The sequence below is a fragment of the Culex pipiens genome, chromosome 2 (assembly GCF_016801865.2).
Source record: "Culex pipiens pallens isolate TS chromosome 2, TS_CPP_V2, whole genome shotgun sequence".
NCBI lineage: Eukaryota > Metazoa > Arthropoda > Insecta > Diptera > Culicidae > Culex > Culex pipiens.
This window is the reverse complement of record NC_068938.1, coordinates 45,031,393-45,054,335: the sequence shown is the minus strand read 5'-3', so window position 1 is coordinate 45,054,335 and position 22,943 is coordinate 45,031,393. Positions and strand designations below refer to the sequence as shown.

Here is a 22,943-nt window from a genome sequence, read left to right as displayed (position 1 = left end):
CAGCATTCGAACCGGTAGGATTTCAAGATTCATCTAAAACAAGAACGAACCTGATCCGACTTACCTGCTAGTAACACCGACTAAATTCGTCGAAGCAACTCTTTTTAGGCGCTCGTTTTAGGGAACACACCATGGCCAAATCAACAAGAAAGCATTAAAATTTGAAATCAACCATTCAAATTTAACTAATTTGGGGTCGCTGAACACGAATATGACACTTAGAATATTCCAAAGTATTCAGAAATCCAGAAATCCAAGATGGCGACCAATATGGCGCCTGTAGTATATTGGGAACATATATTTGAGGGTGTAATAGTGATTCAACCACTCAAATCTAACTAATTTGAGGTCGCTGAACAAGAATATGACACTTAGAAAATCCCAAAGTATTCAGAATTCCAGAAATCCAAGATGGCGCCTGTAGTATATTGGGAATATTTTTTTGAGGTTGTAATAGTGATTCAACCACTCAAATGTAACTAATTTGGGGTCGCTGAACACGAATATGACACTTTGTATATTCCAAAGTATTCTGAAATTCAGAAATCCAAGATGGCGGCCAATATGGCGCCTGTAGAATTTTGGGAATATTTATTTGAGGGTGTAATAGCCATTCAACCACTCAAATCTAACTAATTTGGGGTCGCTGAACACGAATATGACACTTGGTATATTCCAAAGTATTATGAAATTCAGAAATCCAAGATGGCGGCCAATAAGGCGCCTGTAGAATTTTGGGAATATTTATTTGAGGGTGTAATAGCCATTCAACCACTCAAATCTAACTAATTTGGGGTCGCTGAACACGAATATGACACTTGGTATATTCCAAAGTATTCAGAAATCCAGAAATCCAAGATGGCGGCCAATATGGCGCCTGTAGTATATTGGGAATATTTATATGAGGGTGTAATAGCCATTCAACCACTCAAATCTAACTAATTTGGGGTCGCTGAACACGAATATGACACTTAGAATATTCCAAAGTATTCAGAAATCCAGAAATCCAAGATAGCGGCCTATATGGCGCCTGTAGAATTTTGGGAATATTTATTTGAGGTTGTAAAAGCCATTCAACCACTCAAATCCAACTGATTTGGGGTCGCTGAACACGAATATGACACTTTGTATATTCCAAAGTGTTCAGAAATTCAGAAATCCAAGATGGCGGCCAATATGGCGCCTGTAGTATATTGGGAATATTTATATGAGGGTGTAATAGCCATTCAACCACTCAAATCTAACTAATTTGGGGTCGCTGAACACGAATATGACACTTTGTATATTCCAAAGTGTTCAGAAATTCAGAAATCCAAGATGGCGGCCAATATGGCGCCTGTAGTATATTGGGAATATTTATATGAGGGTGTAATAGCCATTCAACCACTCAAATATAACTAATTTGGGGTCGCTGAACACGAATATGACACTTGGTATATTTCAAAGTATTCAGAAATTCAGAAATCCAATATGGCGGCCTATATGGCGCCTGTAGTATATTGGGAATATTTATTTGAGGGTGTGATAGTGATTCAACCAGTCAAATCTAACCAATTGAGGTCGCTGAACACGAATATGACACTTAGAAAATCCCAAAGTATTCAGAAATCCAGAAATCCAAGATGGCGGCCAATATGGCGCCTGTAGTATATTGGGAATATTTATATGAGGGTGTAATAGCCATTCAACCACTCAAATCTAACTAATTTGGGGTCGCTGAACACGAATATGACACTAAGAATATCCCAAAGTATTCAGAAATCCAGAAATCCAAGATGGTTGCCAATATGGCGCCTGTAGTATATTGGGAGTATTTATTTGAGGTTGTAAAAGCCATTCAACCACTCAAATCCAACTGATTTGGGGTCGCTGAACACGAATATGACACTTTGTATATTCCAAAGTGTTCAGAAATTCAGAAATCCAAGATGGCGGCCAATATGGCGCCTGTAGTATATTGGGAATATTTATATGAGGGTGTAATAGCCATTCAACCACTCAAATCTAACTAATTTGAGGTCGCTGAACAAGAATATGACACTTAGAAAATCCCAAAGTATTCAGAAATCTAGAAATCCAAGATGGTTGCCAATATGGCGCCTGTAGTATATTGGGAATATTTATTTGAGGTTGTAATAGTGATTCAACCACTCAAATCTTACTTATTTGGGGTCGCTGAACATGAATATGACACTTGGTATATTCCAAAGTATTATGAAATTCAGAAATCCAAGATGGCGGCCAATATGGCGCCTGTAGTATATTGGGAATATTTTATTGAGGTTGTAATAGTGATTCAACCACTCAAATGTAACTATTTTGGTGTCGCTGAACACGAATATGACACTAAGAATATCCCAAAGTATTCAGAAATCTAGAAATCCAAGATGGTTGCCAATATGGCGCCTGTAGTATATTGGGAATATTTATTTGAGGTTGTAACAGTGATTCAACCACTCAAATCTAACTGATTAGAAGTCGCTGAACAAGAATATGACACTTAGAATATTCCAAAGTATTCAGAAATCTAGAAATCCAAGATGGTTGCCAATATGGCGCCTGTAGTATATTGGGAATATTTATTTGAGGTTGTAATAGTGATTCAACCACTCAAATCTAACTGATTAGAGGTCGCTGAACACGAATATGACACTAAGAATATTCCAAAGTATTCAGAAATCCAGAAATTCAAGATGGCGGCTAATATGACGCCTGTAGAATATTGGGAATATTTTTTTGAGGTTGTAATAGTGATTCAACCACTCAAATGTAACTAATTTGGGTTCGCTGAACACGAATATGACACTTCGAATATTCCAAAGTATTCAGAAATCTAGAAATTCAAGATGGCGGCTAATATGACGCCTGTAGAATATTAGAAATATTTATTTGAGGTTGTAATAGTGATTCAACCACTCAAATCTAACTGATTAGAGGTCGCTGAACACGAATATGACACTAAGAATATTCCAAAGTATTCAGAAATCCAGAAATTCAAGATGGCGGCTAATACGACGCCTGTAGAATATTGGGAATATTTTTTTGAGGTTGTAATAGTGATTCAACCACTCAAATGTAACTAATTTGGTGTCGCTGAACACGAATATGGCACTAAGAATATCCCAAAGTATTCAGAAATCCTAGATGGTTGCCAATATGGCGCCTGTAGTATATTGGGAATATTTATTTGAGGTTGTAAAAGCCATTCAACCACTCAAATCCAACCAATATGCCGGGACCGTGGTGTAGGGGTAAGCGTGGTTGCCTCTCACCCAGTCGGCCTGGGTTCGATCCCAGACGGTCCCGGTGGCATTTTTCGAGACGAGATTTGTCTGATCACGCCTTCCGTCGGACGGGAAGTAAATGTTGGCCCCGGACTAACCTAAAAAGGTTAGGTCGTTAGCTCAGTCCAGGTGTAGGAGTCGTCTCCCTGGGTCCTGTCTCGGTGGAGTCGCTGGTAGGCAGTTGGACTAACAATCCAAAGGTCGTCAGTTCGAATCCCGGGTGGATGGAAGCTAAGGTGTAAAAAGAGGTTTGCAATTGCCTCAACAATCAAGCCTTCGAACACCTACAGTCATCCCACATATTCGGAACACCCACAAATTCGGAACACTTTTATGGTGATTTGTCAATAACATGCCAAATTCAGCTTTTGTGTCGACCCTACTATTTTTAGGACCTTAATTTGAACATTCTCTTGCTATTTCACTAGTAAAAGTAGTACTTTTTGAACAAAAAACCCCATTCCAAACATACTTTATCCAGAGCGGCAAAACTCTGCCTCCAAATTGCCTGTTCCATGATTGTGGGATGTTATTGTGCCTCCCACAATTGTGAAACACCTGAATTTAACTGATATTTTTACAAAAAAGTTATCAGACCATTCATAAAACATAACTAAGCTTGAGTTTTGTTGGTTTCAGTGCGTGAAGTCATTATTTTGTAAAAAATGTGTACTCATGGAGAGAACCAAAGTTTGTTTACATCCGTAAGAAAAAAGTGTTCCGAATTTGTGGATTCCAAGGGTCAAAGTTTTTCTTCAAAAACTTGATATAAAAGTTAAAATTTGCAGTTGTTTGATATAGCAATCGAAAGATCGCAAGAAAAGCTTTCAAATGAAGGTGAATGCGAATCATTAAGTTCAATTATCGATTTTCTATGATTTTCTGAACATTGGCCGATCTGTAAACTGTTCCGAATATGAGGGATGACTGTAGTTTCGAGTAGAAATCTCGCAATCGAGAACGCCAAGGCAATGCTGTAGAGCGAATAATTTGATTTGATTTGATTGATCCAACCAATTTGGGGTATGAATATGAGGAATATTCCAACATTCCAAAGTATTCAGAAATCCAGAAATCCATGACGCCTGTAGAATATTGGGAATATTTATTTGAGGTTGTAATAGTGATTCAACCACTCAAATCTAACTGATTTGAGTCGCTGAACACGTATATGACGCTAAGAACATCCCAAAGTATTCCGATATCAAGAATTTCAATATGGCGGCCAATATGGCGCCTGTAGAATATTGGGAAAATTTATTTGAGGTTGTAAAAGCCATTCAACCACTCAAATCTTACTTATTTGGGGTCGCTGAACATGAATATGACACTTGGTATATTCCAAAGTATTCTGAAATTCAGAAATCCAAGATGGCGGCCAATATGGCGCCTGTAGTATATTGGGAATATTGATTTGAGGTTGTAATAGTAATTCAACATCTTAAATCTAAATAATTTGAAGTCACTGAACACGAATATGACACTTAGAATATCCCAAAGTATTCAGAAATCCAGAAATCTAAGATGGCTGCCAAAATGGCGCCTGTAGTATGTTGGGAATAATTTTTATTTTTTTTCTGGATTTCTGAATACTTTGGGATATTCTAAGTGTCATATTCGTGTTCAGCGACACCAAATTAGTTACATTTGAGTGGTTGAATCACTATTACAACCTCAAATAAATATTCCCAATATACTACAGGCGCCATATTGGCCGCCATCTTGGATTTCTGAATTTCAGAATACTTTGGAATATACCAAGTGTCATATTCATGTTCAGCGACCCCAAATAAGAAAGATTTGAGTGGTTGAATGGCTAAATATTCCCAAAATTCTACAGGCGCCATATAGGCCGCCAGCTTGGATTTCTGGATTTCTGAATACTTTGGAATATTCTTAGTGTCATATTCGTGTTCAGCGACCTCAAATTAGTTGGATTTGAGTGGTTGAATCACTATTACAACCTCAAATAAATATTCCCAATATACTACAGGCGCCGTATTGGCCGCCATCTTGGATTTCTGGATTTCTGAATACTTTGGATTATACCAAGTGTCATATCCATGTTCAGCGACCTCAAATCAGTTAGATTTGAGTGGTTGAATCACTATTACAACCTCAAATAAATATTCCCAATATACTACATGCGCCATATTGGCCGCCATCTTGGATTTCTGAATTTCAGAATACTTTGGAATATACAAAGTGTCATATTCGTGTTCAGCGACCCCAAATTAGTTGGATTTGAGTGGTTGAATGGCTATTACACCCTCAAATAAATATTCCCAATATACTACAGGCGCCATATTGGCCGCCATCTTGGATTTCTGGATTTCTGAATACTTTGGATTATACCAAGTGTCATATCCATGTTCAGCGACCTCAAATCAGTTAGATTTGAGTGGTTGAATCACTATTACAACCTCAAATAAATATTCCCAATATACTACATGCGCCATATTGGCCGCCATCTTGGATTTCTGAATTTCAGAATACTTTGGAATATACCAAGTGTCATATTCGTGTTCAGCGACCCCAAATTAGTTAGATTTGAGTGGTTGAATGGCTATTACACCCTCAAATAAATATTCCCAAAATTCTACAGGCGCCTTATTGGCCGCCATCTTGGATTTCTGAATTTCATAATACTTTGGAATATACCAAGTGTCATATTCGTGTTCAGCGACCCCAAATTAGTTAGATTTGAGTGGTTGAATGGCTATTACACCCTCAAATAAATATTCCCAAAATTCTACAGGCGCCATATTGGCCGCCATCTTGGATTTCTGAATTTCAGAATACTTTGGAATATACAAAGTGTCATATTCGTGTACAGCGACCCCAAATTAGTTACATTTGAGTGGTTGAATCACTATTACAACCTCAAAAAAATATTCCCAATATACTACAGGCGCCATCTTGGATTTCTGGAATTCTGAATACTTTGGGATTTTCTAAGTGTCATATTCTTGTTCAGCGACCTCAAATTAGTTAGATTTGAGTGGTTGAATCACTATTACACCCTCAAATATATGTTCCCAATATACTACAGGTGCCATATTGGTCGCCATCTTGGATTTCTGGATTTCTGAATACTTTGGAATGTTCTTAGTGTCATATTCGTGTTCAGCGACCCCAAATTAGTTAAATTTGAATGGTTGATTTCAAATTTTAATGCTTTCTTGTTGATTTGGCCATGGTGTGTTCTCTAAAACGAGCGCCTAAAAAGAGTTGCTTCGACGAATTTAGTCGGTGTTACTAGCAGGTAAGTCGGATCAGGTTCGTTCTTGTTTTAGATGAATCTTGAAATCCTACCGGTTCGAATGCTGCAAGAACGATCAAGATTGGTTGAAATGGGGCCAAATGCGAGCTAGTTGAAATTAGCGAAGCAACGGTTTCGGAGGCTTGGACGGAGGAGTGTTAACAATATTTGTTTTTGAAATGGCATGAATTTTATTATTACCGTCTGTCCGGGAACACTAAAAAGCTTTACCATTTGTTCAAGAGCTGAAACCAGTATTTGTCATGAAAAAAATAATTTCTGCATGTTTTTATTTTCTCATTTCAATAAACTGGTCACAGAGGCGAGTTTAAAATTTCTCATCAAAAAATACCAAAATACATTTTCTTGTAGTTGAATGATTTTTTACCTGCAGTCAATGTTGATGTCCTATACAATTTTGTTGCATAATATTGCCTTACCCGACAAACTTCGTTATGCCTTTTTTCGTTTGTTGACGTTTTTAACTTTTTTGCTTATTCAGCCTCCTGTGATCAAAATTTGATTTTACGTAACTTTTCCCATACTATCTGCAGATTTTCCGGAATCGGTTCCAGAGTGGCAAAAGTTGTATCTTTTTTGCGTAAGAACCTTCCTTGGGCTTATACGAACCCAACGCAACAATAAGCACCTCGATCCGACGCTCCGTATTGAACTGATTCGCGTTCGAACAAAACCGTCGAAATTTTATATATATATAGATTTAAAATTTCCCGGGATTTCCCGGGAAATTGGCTGAAAATTTCCCGTTTCCCGGGAAATTTGTAACCCCGGGAAATTGGACGCTCTAAATTGACAAGGTGTAACCTAGCTGGTGGCCTGCGGAAACTGCTCGTAAACCTTTGACCACCGCGGGTCAGAGTCGAGACGACTAAAAGAAAGGGGCGCGACAATGTGTGAAAGGGAAGTAATTTGTGATTGTAGACGGTATTGTTTTGATTCGCAGTATGTTGAGTCAACTGGGGTTTCTATTCTTTCCATTTTATCTAGCATCTATCGTCTGTTTTTATTTTGCTCAACTGATTCAAACTTTTTCACTTTGATTTGATGGTTTTTGTTCGGTTATTGTACTTTTGAGAAACTTTTATAAAATGCTTAGGACCAAAATATTGTAACAAAACACCGCGACAAAAGAAATAGCAATAGATAAACACGACTCAACAATAGGGAAGATTTCAGGAGAAAACAATACCCAGTAGATAACAGTTTGTATTCAAACTATAAATAATACATTTTTCGCATAAAGAAATGTTGATAGGCACACTATAAATGGTTAGGCGCTTATTCTTACATCAAACCCTACGTAATGTACCACCCCCGGCCGAGTTAAAATGCGTAACCGGAAAAGAAGGTGTGCATGCCTGGCACGAACACTCAAAGCGTGTTCTAGCGTGCTGCTCGTACTGACTCAGAGCAAGGGTGAGATGTAGGTGTAAGGGCAGTGCGTGTTCGTCGGGAACCTGGTGCATAAGATCGGTCAAGGCCCGTTCTTACACTGAAAAATGCGAATTGCGAATAAATAATCGTGAAGTGAAAATATTATTATAAATATATTTAATATTATATTACACTTTATATCTGTGTAAAACTCACTATCAGAATCTAATGTTTTCTTGTGTTCTCTTTTGTTCTTTTCGTTTCAAACCGAATGAGCGAGCATCTGACTTGCTACACAGCTGCAGGACAAATTAACATCAGCTGTGATCAATACCACCCTGACTGTCAAGGATTGCTACCAAGCTTGGTGTCCACGGCTATATGTCCAACCGAGAGACCTCCAAGGTCGCAGGGAAGTATTAATTAGTATCGCCTTTTTATTTTTGACCATTTTGTTAATACAAATTTCTTTGCAGATACCACTTTAAAAGTATGGCTCGCGCTCTGCTTTAATGTTTTGCTAATTCTATCCGCTTTCTACCCCCAATGTGTCCTGCACTGGGGGTGCCTGGGGTAACTTCGAGTTGACCTGGGCCGCCCGAGGAATTATGTCGTAGGTGGCTCGTGTACAGGTTCACTCACCTCTCCTCGCGGCAAGGTTTTCCGTAGGTCTACACTCGAACATGCAACATGGGACAGCATGAATCTTCAGCTGAAGCCGTACGAATGTATTCCGAAATTACAGAATTACAGAATTACTACAATCAAAAACCAATTTTACAAACTTCTAAAAATGTCTTGAAAAATACTAAACTTTGCTGAACATTTATTTAAAGTTTAATTCCAGAGAGTACATAACAAAAAATAGAAAATTTTATATGGCATTACTGAATTTGTTTTGCCAAAACCGTAGCTTGGATTATAAACATTTTTCTATCGAGAAACACTTCTTTTGGTGTTTTGCAGCTTAATTTCCATATTATGAGGATATTTTAAAATGATTTGAAATATATGAAAAACAAGCCTAACCCGACCTTTTTTTCGTTTGTTAACGTTTTTTTTTTTTTTTGCTTTTTTGCTTATTCATCCTCCTGTGATCAAAATTTGATTTTACGTAAATTTTTCCATACAATTTGCCGATGCTCCGGAATCGGTTCCAGAGTGGCCAAAGTGTCAATTAGTTAAACCTTCCTTGGGCTTATACGAACCCAACGCAACAAAGAGCACCTCGATCCGACACTCCGTTTTGAACTGATTCGCGTTCGAACAAAGCATCGAATTTTTTTATATATATAGTAGGGTGGGCACGTTTTTCAAAAAGTTCTCCGATCAAGTTTTAGTATGGTTCCCCTTGAAGGGCATGCCCAAAGGGGAGGGAAAACCGTTGATTCCGGAGACATCGGATTGTTTGCCGATGCGTCAGGTCTAGGGACAACGAATCCATATGCTCTCTTCGGTAAAAGTGTTCTCCAGACCATTCTCCATAGGCCTGACCATACCAGAAGTTGGCGCGTTATTTTCCCAGACCTATCCAGGTTTTTAAGCGAAGATGGCGTTCGAATGGTGAACGCCCGAAATGTCAAAATCGCGCAGTAGCACCAACAATAGAAAAAAAATGTGGCTGTCATGCCATGGCACACTTGTTCCGTAATGTTGGTACCACTGCGTGATTTTGACATTTCGGGCGTTCACCATTCGAACGCCATCTTCGCTTAAAAACCTCGATAGGAGCGCTTGAACAAAAAGTCCAAATTTCCCATAGTAATTCCCATGTAAACTTTAAGCCTGATCGCGCAGCCAGTTCACAACCAAATGCGCTGATATTTGGCATGAGAGTCCCTATGGGCATGCCCTTCAAGGGGAACCATACTAAAGCGGTTTACGCACTTCGGAAGAAATCGGTCAAGAAAAAATTCAAATGGGCAACAGCGGCAGAGTAAGCAAGCCAGAGAGGGTGAAGAAAAGCCCCAAGAAATCGCTTCCTCTCCTTTGTTCTGCTGTTCGTAAAGCTGTTTCTTGACCCCTTTCCTTCCGATCAGCGTACTAGCCTTAAAACTTGATCCGAGAACTTTTTGAAAAACGTACCCACCCTAATATATAGATTCAAACATTTTATGAAAATATATTTTGAAGATTTTTCAACAAGAAAAAATATTTGTTAGGGCTAGTATTTCTACCTGTTAAGGTTGGTACAAATTTTATTTAAAGTTTTTATCAACATTTGACTCCTAAGAAATAGAAAAAAATAACAAAAAAAACGTTTATAATTAGATTTTCAATATAAAAATTCGGTCCTAAGCATATTTCCAAATTTAGAGTTTCTTCTAAATAATTCAGTATTTCATAAACGTCAATAAGGGACACTCATTGTGCAATTTTCAAAAGTCGTCGCGGGCCGTACATGATTTAAATAAATAAGATGGCTGAAATGTTTACTTTCAACTGCTTAGTGAAAATTTATCTTGGAAGAATGTTGAAATGTTAATTCAAGTATCAATGAAATTTTAAACAAAAATCTCAAAGTAAAAAAAAACTGTGCAAAGAAAATTATTGTAGTAAACTGCAAACAGGGGTAAATTCTCAAATGATTGGTATGTTAATGTTTTTTTTCCTATTTCTATGTCCTATCAAATTTGCTGGTTTTCACTATTCGCAAGCGAAAAAAGAGAAGTGTAAATGAAACAAATTAAAAAAACGGGAATTTATGTAAAAGAATCTAACAAAATCCCAAGAAAAGATTTCCAACAATCCCGTCACCAATGAATAAGTTTCAGATTTCATCACTAATCGATGACTCGTTACTCACCCACCCTCCAAATACTTCTAGAAGTTCTCTGGCGAACGATTACACGACTACGTCGTCGATGACTGTGCGCGCGTACATTTACTATTCCTACTCGAGTATTCCACCACCCAACCAGAACCCGTCGTCCATTCCAGCGCCTGTGTGTTTTTTCTTCAAATCTGAACCCATCACCTCTTCCTTAACCCAAAAGCTTCACACTCTGTTGCTCATCCGTTCGCCTTCTTCAGGCGTCTTCCATCATCTGTTTATAGTTTCGCGTCTAGTGTTTTGATGTGATGTGCTTTCTAGCACTTTGAGCTGAGCTGAGTCAGTTCTGCTCCGGCCAGCTGGCCAACACCTCGTGTCTCGATTCCGAGCTGGCCTTCACCGTAACCTCGACTTTTGAGTTTTCCTGCGCTGTTTTAATTTTTCCGCCCGTTTTTGGCTTATTTATCAATTTAAACTCCAAGCAAGTACGTTGCACGAAGGTGAAGGTTTTTTTTTGTGGTTGAGATTTCCTTCCTTGTTCCGATCAACCAACACCGACGAGTGCGATTGATTATGTTTCGTCGTTTCTTCGGCTTGTTCGCTGTATAGAGATTCTATTGTTTCTCTCTACCGGAGATGTTCAGTCGGTTGCCGGACGTCGATGGTGAAGGTTGTGCCGCGTGTGTGTGCGCGATTGGAAGGTTGGAAGAAACGAAAGTGTGATATTTTGAAGAACCTTCGCCAAAAAGATGCAGAAAATTGAGTCTATTGTGTCGATTTCTAGTTTAGCATTTCTGTAACAATAAAAAACGGTTAGCTAATCTTACTACTAGTCATCAAACGAAAGTAAATTGATCGTGAATAAGTGCAATTGTCTGCAGTGAATCGCCAACCCGGTGAAAAAATAGAAAAATAATCGTTATCTGTCTGCGTGGCCTAAAACTAGGTCAGCTCCATCATCATCATCGTCATATAAAAATAGTGTAGTGTGTGCGACTTGACATCGACAGGGGCCACTCTATTGTTTTTACTACCTACCATTTCCCACAACCACCACCAAGCCACTTCTGGCGAGGAAAGGTTCTTATCGGGGTGTGCTTTATTCGCGCTGGAACGCGGGCCCGTTGGTAGCGTGCCAATTTACACGTGGGGGTTGGTTGGTGATTGGCGCCGGCGAGAGTGGCAATAATTGCAATTTGGTTCGGTGAAAATTTTGCCCAGCTCTCATCAGCGATCGGACGCGGTGAGCAGCAGTATACACCAAAACACACCCTCAAAAGACGTGATGGTCATGGATAGCCGCTGCCGAAGAAGTGTGAGTAGTTCTATTGTGTTGATGTTGAGAAATCGAAACGAACTGTTCAAAATTTGAATATTATCTTGAAAAAAAATCGATTCTAAATTCACCTTCAGGTGGGTTCTGCCTTCCTCACATTCTTATATTGAATTCATTCAGTCAAAATTACATCATTCCCCCTTAACATATGTAACAAATTAAGCTTCCTTTCTCATTTTTTTGGGTTATCAGATCTTTAATTTTGTTGGGCTCGTTAGAAGGTCTTTTGATTACCCATCCAACGATAATGTCGATCCGGACAACGCTTTGATCAAAATATCTAAGACCCGGTCTCTTAAAAGTGTATTAATAACGCTTAAGTGCTTGTAACTTTTGATAGGGTTGTCAGATCTTTAATCTTTTGGACTCGTTAGAAACGTTATGAAAACACCTTTCTTAAACTAACTAACATGACGCGTGTTTATACAAAACCTCCTTTGTGAAAATTCTTTTTTTTAGCATAACTTTTGAAGTGCCTTACTAAACATCATTATTTTTAATAGGGACCTCAAGACGGATCGAATGAGACCAAAAAGGTCAAAATCGGTTCAGTCAGTGCCGAGAAAATTGAGTGATAATTTATCGGTGCACACATCCACATCACTACACACACAGACATTTGCTCAGAATTTGTTTCCGTGTCCATATGTATACGTGTAGGTGGGTCTAGGAAGTTGAATTGAGAAGTTCGTTATTCGAGTGATTTCAAAGCCTCCTCAGCAAAGTGAGAAAGACAAAACCTTGTTGACTTAGTGTTTAACCCTCTACAACCCAACCCCGCCACTAGACGGGCTTCGATCTGAAAAATCGCCAAACATCAATTTTTCAACAAATTTTTGATCTTTAAAAAGCATTGGAAAGAAGAACTCTTAAATTTTTTAAAAATTTAATGTTTTGAAGTTTGACTAGTTTAATGTGACTTCGCCAATGTTTTTAAAAAAGTAATTTTTTTAGGGGTCAACTTTGGCTGAACAAGGGAGAAATAAAAAAATTGGGCAGTAGAGGGTTGAGCTTTATAGAAGCCCTCCACGAAAGGCAGATCGGATTGTGTTACACCCTTCGACAAAATTGTAGGGAATTGAAATTCCTATTCAAATCCAAGCCTTGAAATTGTATTTTTCAACTGTCACCCTACTATGCATATGAAAATAGTATCTCCGGAAGTTATTTTCTCATTGATTTGGCATCTTCAGCAAACTTTCGAGAACAATTCTTAAAAAGAAAAAAACAACAAATTTAATTTAAAAAATGCATCTTTTTAAAAATATTAAAAAGGCATTTATTCCAAAAAAATCAGAAGTAAAAAAAAGGTTACTTCTCAATTTTTTAATTTTTATTGAAAAATTTCAAAATAAAAATATTCAAAGCTTAAAAATTGAAGATATCAAAAAATTGAGAAATCAAAAATCTGAAATTTCAAAATGTCAAATCGGATAATAGAATCTCGATTTATTTTTTCTTATTTTTGATTGTTTAGTTTACTCTGTACCCTTAACTATTCAAAGTGATTTAGAATTTTAAAATCCAAGATGGCGGTGCAATGCATTTTGTAATTTTTAGGGAAATTAACCATTAAAATTTGACTAAAATAGGGTCGCAAAATACGAATTTGATGGTAAAAGTAAGAAAAAAAAAAACATGATTTGATTATCCAATGTTCCATATAAACCTTCGGATAATCGAACTTCGGATAATCGAAACTTCGAATATTTTTTACTGTACCAGACTGCAGACTCGATAATCCGAAGACCTCCCTCGAATATAACCCTAAATCCTAGATGACGGTGATGAAATAATGAGAAAATGCATTTTGGTATACTAACAGGCGAATTCTCAAATTCCATTAATACGAGGTCGCAGAACTCGAATTTGATATTAGAAGTAAGAAAATGAAAAAAATACGACAATTTTTTTCTTGATTATCCGAAATTCCATACAAACCACAGGATAACGGATAACCGAACTTCGTAAAATCGAAACTTCGGATAATCAAAACAACGAATAATCAAGTCAAGTCAAAAATTTCCTTGGACAAATTTCACTTCGGATAATCGAATCACAAAAAAAGCGTTGTCATATTTTTGATGGTCGAGCTTTAGTATGATTTTAAAATGTTCCTCCAGAAATTTAAAACAGAAATTATTTCGATAAACTGATGAATTAACGGTACATTAGTTTTACAAAAGAGAATTTTGTATTTTTTTTTGAGTGAATGTTTAACAATCAATTAAATTATTTTTTAACTTTACTCGGCCAGTAAAAATTGGCCGCTATAAGCTATGCCTCAAATAATCGAAAATTTCAATTCGATGAAAAAGTACAGTCCAGACTCGATTATCCGAAGGCCTCAGAAAAATTTCACTTCGTATAATCGAATCTTCGTATCATTTAGTAGAATTTTCAAATCCAAGATGGCGGCCAAAATGGCGGTTACGAAATACTGAAAAAATGCGTTTGGTCATTTTTAACCCTTTCGTGTCTGAATTATAAAAAATAAGTTAATGATGGGAAAGTGTTGTTTATGACCATACGAAAATTTTAGGCTAGTTTTGGAAATTTAGATTTTTGGAACATTTATGACCCATCAGGCCTGGGTTAAGGCAAAATCAACCATTAAAATTAAACTAAAATGGGGTCGCAGAAGTCGAATTTGATGTTAAAAGTAAGAAAATGAAAAAAAACACGAAAAATATTTTTTTGTTCGTGGTTCGATTATTCGAAGTCCCATACAAACCTTCAGAGAATAGAATCTGGACTGTACAAATATTTTTTTTTTTTTTTCAAAAAGCGTGCATAACTGCTCAGCACCAACACACACGCCCGTCATCCTGAAACTATGCAATGGAATGCCACATTTGTACGTACGACGTCAACACGCATCACGGTCGTGTTGTACCCCTAACCACCTCACGGTGTCATTTGGAAATGTCGCACGACTTCTCCGAGGGGGGCGCACCAGACATCAACTTCCTGACCTATTGTGACTGAATACCGTTGAATTTCCTGTTGGAAATCGAGGACACCATCCGCATCCGTTCGTTGCTTGTGGTACGCGCTCGATATGGGCCACAGACAAGCTGACAGGTTGTTTTAAAGTTCTGGTTTTGAAGTTCTGTGTTGAAGCAACAAAGTGAAAATTTGTTCAAACCAAACATTAAAACAACTTACTTCCAAGAAAGGGGTAATAATGGAAAATTCATGTCCGCTTATCTGTTGCTCTGTAGCGTGTACCCACGTGTACCTTTAAGACCATGCTGTTCACTCTCACTCCCTCTGTTTCTAGACGGATATGATGAACGTCGCCGGTCTTCGTGTGACCATCATTTAGCCAGACACTCCCTGTTTCCGTGTTGTCGTCGTCGTCTGGATGACGTGTGCCGTAGTCTAACACTAAGTGCTTCCGCACGATATAGTAAGAGAGAAGGAAAAACGGAACGGATATCACCAACAACCCGGTAGAGCCTGGTGCCGGTGGTGGGTGACCTGGTTTGTTGGACCTGGAGCACCGCAACCAACCATTGCAATGCAGCGGCGACAATATAATCAGAATCAATCTTCCGTGTCCTCTCGCGGAGTGTGTCCTGGGTGGTATTTAGCTTTAGGGCTTGGCATGTTATCTGGCCGTTACAATCGGACATGGGCGTTGTTCACCTGCTGCTGGTTGGCTGGTTGCCTGGTTCCGATTTGAGTAGTATGGTCACAAAAATAGAACACAATCAGAGAGGCCTGTATTATGACGGCGATAAGATCTTTAGAAAGATCGCGAGACCAGGCGTGCTAACGGGGGGAAGAGGGGGAAAACAATGACCGGAGTGCTATTCGTGATGAACTTGTTCGGCACGAAATGGTCCTTTGTTGAAATTTCTGGGAACGTGAAATTTTGGGTACACAGAAAAAAAAGTTGAATTTTGGAATGTTGAAAATTTGGTAGGTTGAATATTGCCTCTTTTTTTTGAGTAATATTACATAAAAAATGTGTAAAAATGTGAACCTGATGAATATTCATCAAAAACTGATGAAAATTCACCATTTTCTAGGGTAAAATTCATCATTTTTTTAGCCACAAAATCTGTCACCATTTCCTGATGATATTACCATCTTTTTTTTTCTGTGTAATTGGAGAACTAGATTGAATTATGGGTCTAATATCTTCCATGTATTATTTTTAAATTTATGGATTGAAAACAAATTAAAATGGTAAGCTTAAGCGTAACTCTGGCAAGTAAGATCAAAGTCAACAATATTAATTATTTTCAATGTTCACAATTTATTACTCGCTCATGTGAGTGGGAGCTGATCACGCTTGTAAAGTAAACTCGCTTTGTGTACACCAATTTTCTACGAACCAGCAGCCAAGTTTTACGAGCCAAATTAGCAATTTGTGAATGGACCATCTGGCGGCGATGCTAATTAATTCAGGAACCTATTTTTAGCCTGGAATGTAATGTAGTACCTCCTCCTCCCGTTTTCTTATTTCAATAACCAAGTGCACATCTTGCACACTTTAAGCTTCTTGGCTGTCCTTTTTTACCCCACCCTTGTTGGCACCATGATTACCGGTGAAAAAAAAATCACGTCCCCAACCGTCGTCACGTCACTCTTACTAATCCAACCAGGTGGGCGCTATCTGCTGTTTATAGCCTGGAAGCAGCGCGCACCTTGAACTAGAAACGCCCCCACCACCACCCTTTTTTTCATTCTAAAAAATACGCCGTCGTCACTTTTGGCCATTTATAGACCGGAAGCCGGATCGAAACCACACGCGGTTTACTTGGTGGATGTGTTTACCTTGGTCAGTCAACCAGGCCAGTATCAACCGGTGCAAGGTTATATTTAGATTGGATTAGCGTCGGCTTAGTTTAAATATACTTGAAGAAGTAGGTTGCACTATTTCAGCAATTAATTATGCAACTGCCATTACTACAAAATTGTGGTCAAAGTTCATTAAAAAAGGGGGAGAGACAGGACAGGAAAATTTGTCTAGTGACGCACGGATTCAAAGTATTTTGCTGGGGTATTGTAAAGCGGATGGACACTTGTCGTCATCGGGTCCGATTACGGTATTCAATTTTGTTCTTCAGCTGAGCTGAGGGGACACCCTTAAAACCGACAATGGACTCGAAAACGGTACAAACTACGTCAGTCACATTTGCACACAACGCATAAAAAAGACTCTCAAGTGCAAATGATGCCTTCAAATCAATTGTGGACGACGATCAATTCAATCAAGCACTAGTGTGGAATGTTAAACGCGAGTGGTGAAGCGTCAATCCTAAACTCAAAGTTCATTACAATTCTGGTCACAGGTTGTGGCTAGCAAAACGATTACCTCCGTTAACTATGCGGAAGTTGCAGACGGGTTGGAAGCGAATTTTCAATGCTCGTTATGAGTTGCAATACATTTAAAGACAAATTTTAGCGGGTCAGTAGAACATCACATATGGTAGAATTAATAAAATATGTTCTCAAAATTCATGTTCATCGAACTTTATTAGAACTTTCTCAAATGAATTAAACTTGTATTTGCCAAGAGTTTGCAAAAAATGCGCTTCAAAGGTACAAAAATACACAAACAAACAAGGTACAAAGTAAAAAAAACAAAAGTGATTTTTTAAACGCATTCTATTTTTTTTTATACATTAATTGAACATAAAGCACCATGTGTCCCCAGGTTAATGTACTGGGAACTCATTTCGATGGAGAAGCATGGTCCATTAAGTTCGATTGATATACAGTGAAACCTCTTTTTCCGCGGTGCGTTACGTTTTTCTAATTTGCCGATTTCTCTGGAACGGCGCAACATTTTTGCAATGTTTTAAAAGCAATCTATAGGTTTTGTACAGATGTACAAAACGCTTTTAGAAGCTTGCAAAAATATTGTATGGTTTAAGAGAAATCTTCGAAACAAAAAGCGTAAAAAGAGGTTTCTCTGTACCGCAATCCGTTTTTTTTATCATATCTCAGAATCTTGTTACCGTGAAGACTTCCATCAATTCCTTCTACAGGTTGTCTAGAATAGTGCCCTACACATGCTGATACTTTTTGGTAACGATTATCCCATTTCTTGTAAAGTTATGGAATCGTCATTAATCAATGATTGCCAACTAGGACGTCAGTGACTACCACAATATTATATAAATTTAGAAATACATTTGATTTAGACCAAAAATTCCTTCAGTGGCTTTAAGAAGACAACAACCGTCACATGCTGATTCATTTTGGTGGAGATCTTCATTAAATTTAATTTAATACAGAGCATTTTAGAGTGATGATCAATTTTCTTCAAAAATGATCAACGGCTTCACCTTAAAGGCTAGTATGCAGATCGGAAGGAAAGGGGTCAAGAAACAGCTTTACGAACAGCAGAACAAAGGAGAGGGAGAGATTTCTTGAGGCTTTTCTTCACCCTCTCTGACTTGCTTGCGCTGCCGCAACTGCCCATTTGATTTTTTTCTTGACCGATTCCTTCCGAAGTGCGTATACCGCTTAAGGGCCGGTATACTGTTCAAAAGAAAGGGGGTCAAGAAACAGCTTTACGAACGGTAAAACAAAAGAGAGGGAACGTTTTCTTGGGGCTTTTCTTCAACCTTTCTGGCTTGCTTTCGCCACCGCTGCTTCCCATTTGAAATTTTTCTTGACCGGTTTCTTCCGAAGTGCATACCTTACATAATAGATATTTACCATTTTTGGGTATGTTACGTGAAACATCCTAAAAAGACATAGTCAAATATTTTCAGTTGTAAGCTTTTTGGTGCCGAGATCTTCAAATCAGCATACAAAGATTTACTTTAATCTGTAAATGTTTTCAGTAATGTTTTTTAGCTATCTTAGTATTTTTCGTTAAAAGTCCACCTAATCACTATTATTTTGAAACGTGGCAAACTAAAATTAAGTCATCCGTTCGGGATATGATTTTTTTTTGAAAACAATTTTTTTTTTGCGAAAATCGTTGATAATTTTTTTGACCACCCTATCCCGATCACCCTAAACGCCAAACAAAAAAATAACAGTGCGATTTTTTTTGCCCAGGGAACCCCCATGTCAATTTCGAGCCAAATCGGAACATTTTTGATCTGGATCCTGGTGGTTTGACGTGTAATCTCTGTATACAGCAATTCCATTTGAAAAAAAGCATATCCGTATTTTTTTTGTTTGGCAATTAGGGTTACCAATAGGGTGCCCAGAAAAAAATGACCCTCTGCTCCACAAGCGAAAAACGGTTTTTTGGGTTATTTTAAGCATCTGTGCCAATTTTGAGCGAAATTGGTTGAGATTAACCCAGTGATACCCGAGCCTAAAGTTGGTGAAAAAAGTTTTTTTCACACAAAAATTACTTTTTTAAACGCTAATAACTTTTCAGGGTCCAGTTATACAGCTTTGGTATGTTCCGCAAAGTTGTAGAGCATTAAATTTCCAATGAGAATCTCATATCTGGAAATATTTTGATGAAAGAAGCGCACCGTGCAGACCAAACCGTAATAAAATTGAGTTTTCCATACATTTTTTCGATTTTTCCCATACAAACTTCTCCTTCTCCTTGGGTAAATGTTGACCACTTTTACTCATATTTGGTCCAGAGTCCTAAAATAGCTCAAGGAACAATATTCAGCTTGTGGAGCGAGGTTTTGAGAAAAAGTCCCATATTCTGGGCACCCTAGTTACCAACTTTAGCAAAACACCACATCAAAAAAAATAATAATGAAGTTGGCGGTACGAATGACGCACGCCCGAAAGTGGTACCAACATTACAAAAAAAGTGTGTCATGGCATGATGATGACAGCCATTTTTTACTTTTTTTCTAACGTTGGTACCACTGCGTGATTTTGACATTTCGTAACGTAATCTTTGTTAAAAAAAATCTGAAGGTTTGTATGGGACTTCGAATAATCGAATTTATGATCCAACAAATATGTTTTCGTATTTTTCTATTTTCTTATTTTTAATATTAAATTCGAGTTCTGCGACCCCATTTTAGTAAAATTTGAATGGTTGGTAATTAAATAGAAAATGCATTTTTTAATATTTTATCACCGCCATTTTGGTAAAAATTCTAAATTACATTAGATTAGTTTACTGCCCATGTTTGCATAAATGTCCCATATGCATTTTGGAAAGTATTGGGATAATTGCTGGAAAAGAATCTGTTTTGAATTTACTTTGTTTTAAACTTACCATTTTGTTCCAAGAAACCGGAAAACAACGGCAATCTGTTTTGTCCCATAATGAAAATGTTTGCAAATGAGGTCCACCTAGAACTTGACTTTTCAGCACGAAAAATACTAGTTTATGCGATCAGTGGCAGTTTAGAAGTCATACTTATGCTCAACAATAAAAAATTGAACAGCAATTTTTTTTTTTGTGATTCGATTATCCGAAGTGAAATTTTGCCAAGAACTTCGGATAATCGAGTCTGGTCTGTACCAAAAGTTTCTTCTTCCAATTACGAAAATTTTAGTATCCAAAAACGTATAGATAAACTCTAAAAAATACACATTTCTTATTTTACATTTCAACACAAGCAATCGATTTGGGCAAATACATGGAAATTTTATTGTTTTGATCTGTTTTAAAGGATAGAAGAAAGAGAAGTTTTCAGCTAAACCTCACCAAGGGCAAACAATTTTTGTTAGTATTGCCACTGTTTTGACAAAATCATATTTTTATGAAAATTTTGAAAAAAATAATGCATTTTTAGATGCAAAATCGGATTTGAAATCAAAAAGTACTATGCAGAAAATTTTAATAAGTGCACCTTTTTTGCGTGAATTTGTTTTTTTTTGGTTTTTTGAATAATGCCCAAAACAGAAAATATTTTTTTTCGAAATGATCAGAAAATTTCCTTTAAGTTTGTCTAAGAAATTTTCAAGATTGGATCTCTAGTTGCTGAAATACAGCTAACAAAAATCGTCTTTTAAAATTAATTGGATAGAATATTCGAGTACACCAAACCACTTTTGTTTCGTTATTCACATGAGCATGAGCATGAGCATGAGAGACCACCCATGGTTGTCCTTCTCCGTTGCTGAACAGGACCGTAATATTCTATCAATACAACCGGTCATACGCTTCAACGATCTAATGGTGTTTCCCTTATCAACAGCATGTATGAATGCGCTGAAAAGATAAAACATCAAGATCATCAAAACTAGATCTGGAGCAAATAGGTAACAGTCGTTGGCCACCAACGGCGCCCGCCATGTCAGTTTGTAGATCTCGGGGGATTGGGACGGGAATGTTAGTTAGCACAGGTTGCTACCAAGGGTGGGTTCTATACGATATCCACACCCCCACGTGTGCCGGAAAAACTACTTCTACTTGGGATTTTGTTAGTGGGTAAAGGTAATGGCCAGGATTCATCATAGAGGATGATGATGCGACCCAAATCAATAAATTTTGTTTAATAGTGTGATGGATTATGAATTCTCAAGGCAAACAGTCGGATGATGCGGATGAGACTATTCCCGGTTATTTGGTGTTGATTTAGATTAAATGATTCAATCTTAGACAGCCGGCTGTGGAAAGATAAAACCAAATAATATTCGAAAAAGCGAAAACGCAAAACCGCCCGGATAGAAAAACAAACGCAATCGGGGGGACAACAAAGACGGAAACGGCAACGAAATTCTGGCGTGATGACCGCGACCCGCACCGTTCAACTTCCCGAACGCAACTGTCAAACTCCGCGAAGCCGCCCGGATAGAAAAACAAACGCAATCGGGGGGACAACAAAGACGGAAACGGCAACGAAATTCTGGCGTGATGACCGCGACCCGCACCGTTCAACTTCCCGAACGCAACTGTCAAACTCCGCGAAACCGCCCGGATAGAAAAACAAACGCAATCGGGGGGACAACAAAGACGGAAACGGCAACGAAATTCTTGCGTGATGACCGCGACCCGCACCGTTCAACTTCAATAACGCAACTGTCAAACTCCGCGAAACCGCCCGGATAGAAAAACAAACGCAATCGGGGGGACAACAAAGACGGAAACGGCAACGAAATTCTGGCGTGATGACCGCGACCCGCACCGTTCAACTTCCCGAACGCAACTGTCAAACTCCGCGAAACCACCCGGATAGAAAAACAAACGCAATCGGGGGGGCAACAAAGACGGAAATGGCAACGAAATTCTGGCGTGATGACAGCGACCCGCACCGTTCAACTTCCCGAACGCAACTGTCAAACTCCGCGAAACCGCCCGGATAGAAAAACAAACGCAGACGGGGGGGCAACAAAGACGGAAACGGCAACGAAATTCTGGCGTGATGACCGCGACCCGCACCGTTCAACTTCCCGAACGCAACTGTCAAACTCCGCGAAACCACCCGGATAGAAAAACAAACGCAATCGGGGGGACAACAAAGACGGAAATGGCAACGAAATTCTGGCGTGATGACAGCGACCCGCACCGTTCAACTTCCCGAACGCAACTGTCAAACTCCGCGAAACCGCCCGGATAGAAAAACAAACGCAATCGGGGGGACAACAAAGACGGAAACGGCAACGAAATTCTGGCGTGATGACCGCGACCCGCACCGTTCAACTTCCCGAACGCAACTGTCAAACTCCGTGAAACCACCCGGATAGAAAAACAAACGCAATCGGGGGGATAACAAAGACGGAAATGGCAACGAAATTCTGGCGTGATGACAGCGACCCGCACCGTTCAACTTCCCGAACGCAACTGTCAAACTCCGCGAAACCGCCCGGATAGAAAAACAAACGCAATCGGGGGGACAACAAAGACGGAAACGGCAACGAAATTCTGGCGTGATGACCGCGACCCGCACCGTTCAACTTCCCGAACGCAACTGTCAAACTCCGCGAAACCACCCGGATAGAAAAACAAACGCAATCGGGGGGACAACAAAGACGGAAAGGGCAACGAAA

At 38.6% G+C, this 22,943-nt stretch overlaps 1 protein-coding gene across 1 annotated transcript in view; it reads left to right on the top strand.

The window, feature by feature from the left end:
- Positions 1 to 11,268: 11,268 nt before the first annotated feature.
- The window catches only part of LOC120423470 (phosphatidylcholine:ceramide cholinephosphotransferase 1-like), a 35,984-nt gene continuing 24,309 nt past the window's right edge, over positions 11,269 to 22,943 (top strand). Inside the window, exon 1 of the mRNA XM_039587298.2 lies at positions 11,269 to 12,029. Within this exon, the coding sequence (XP_039443232.1) occupies positions 12,000 to 12,029 (30 nt within the window). The 5' untranslated portion in view covers positions 11,269 to 11,999. The remainder of the gene's footprint in view (positions 12,030 to 22,943) is intronic.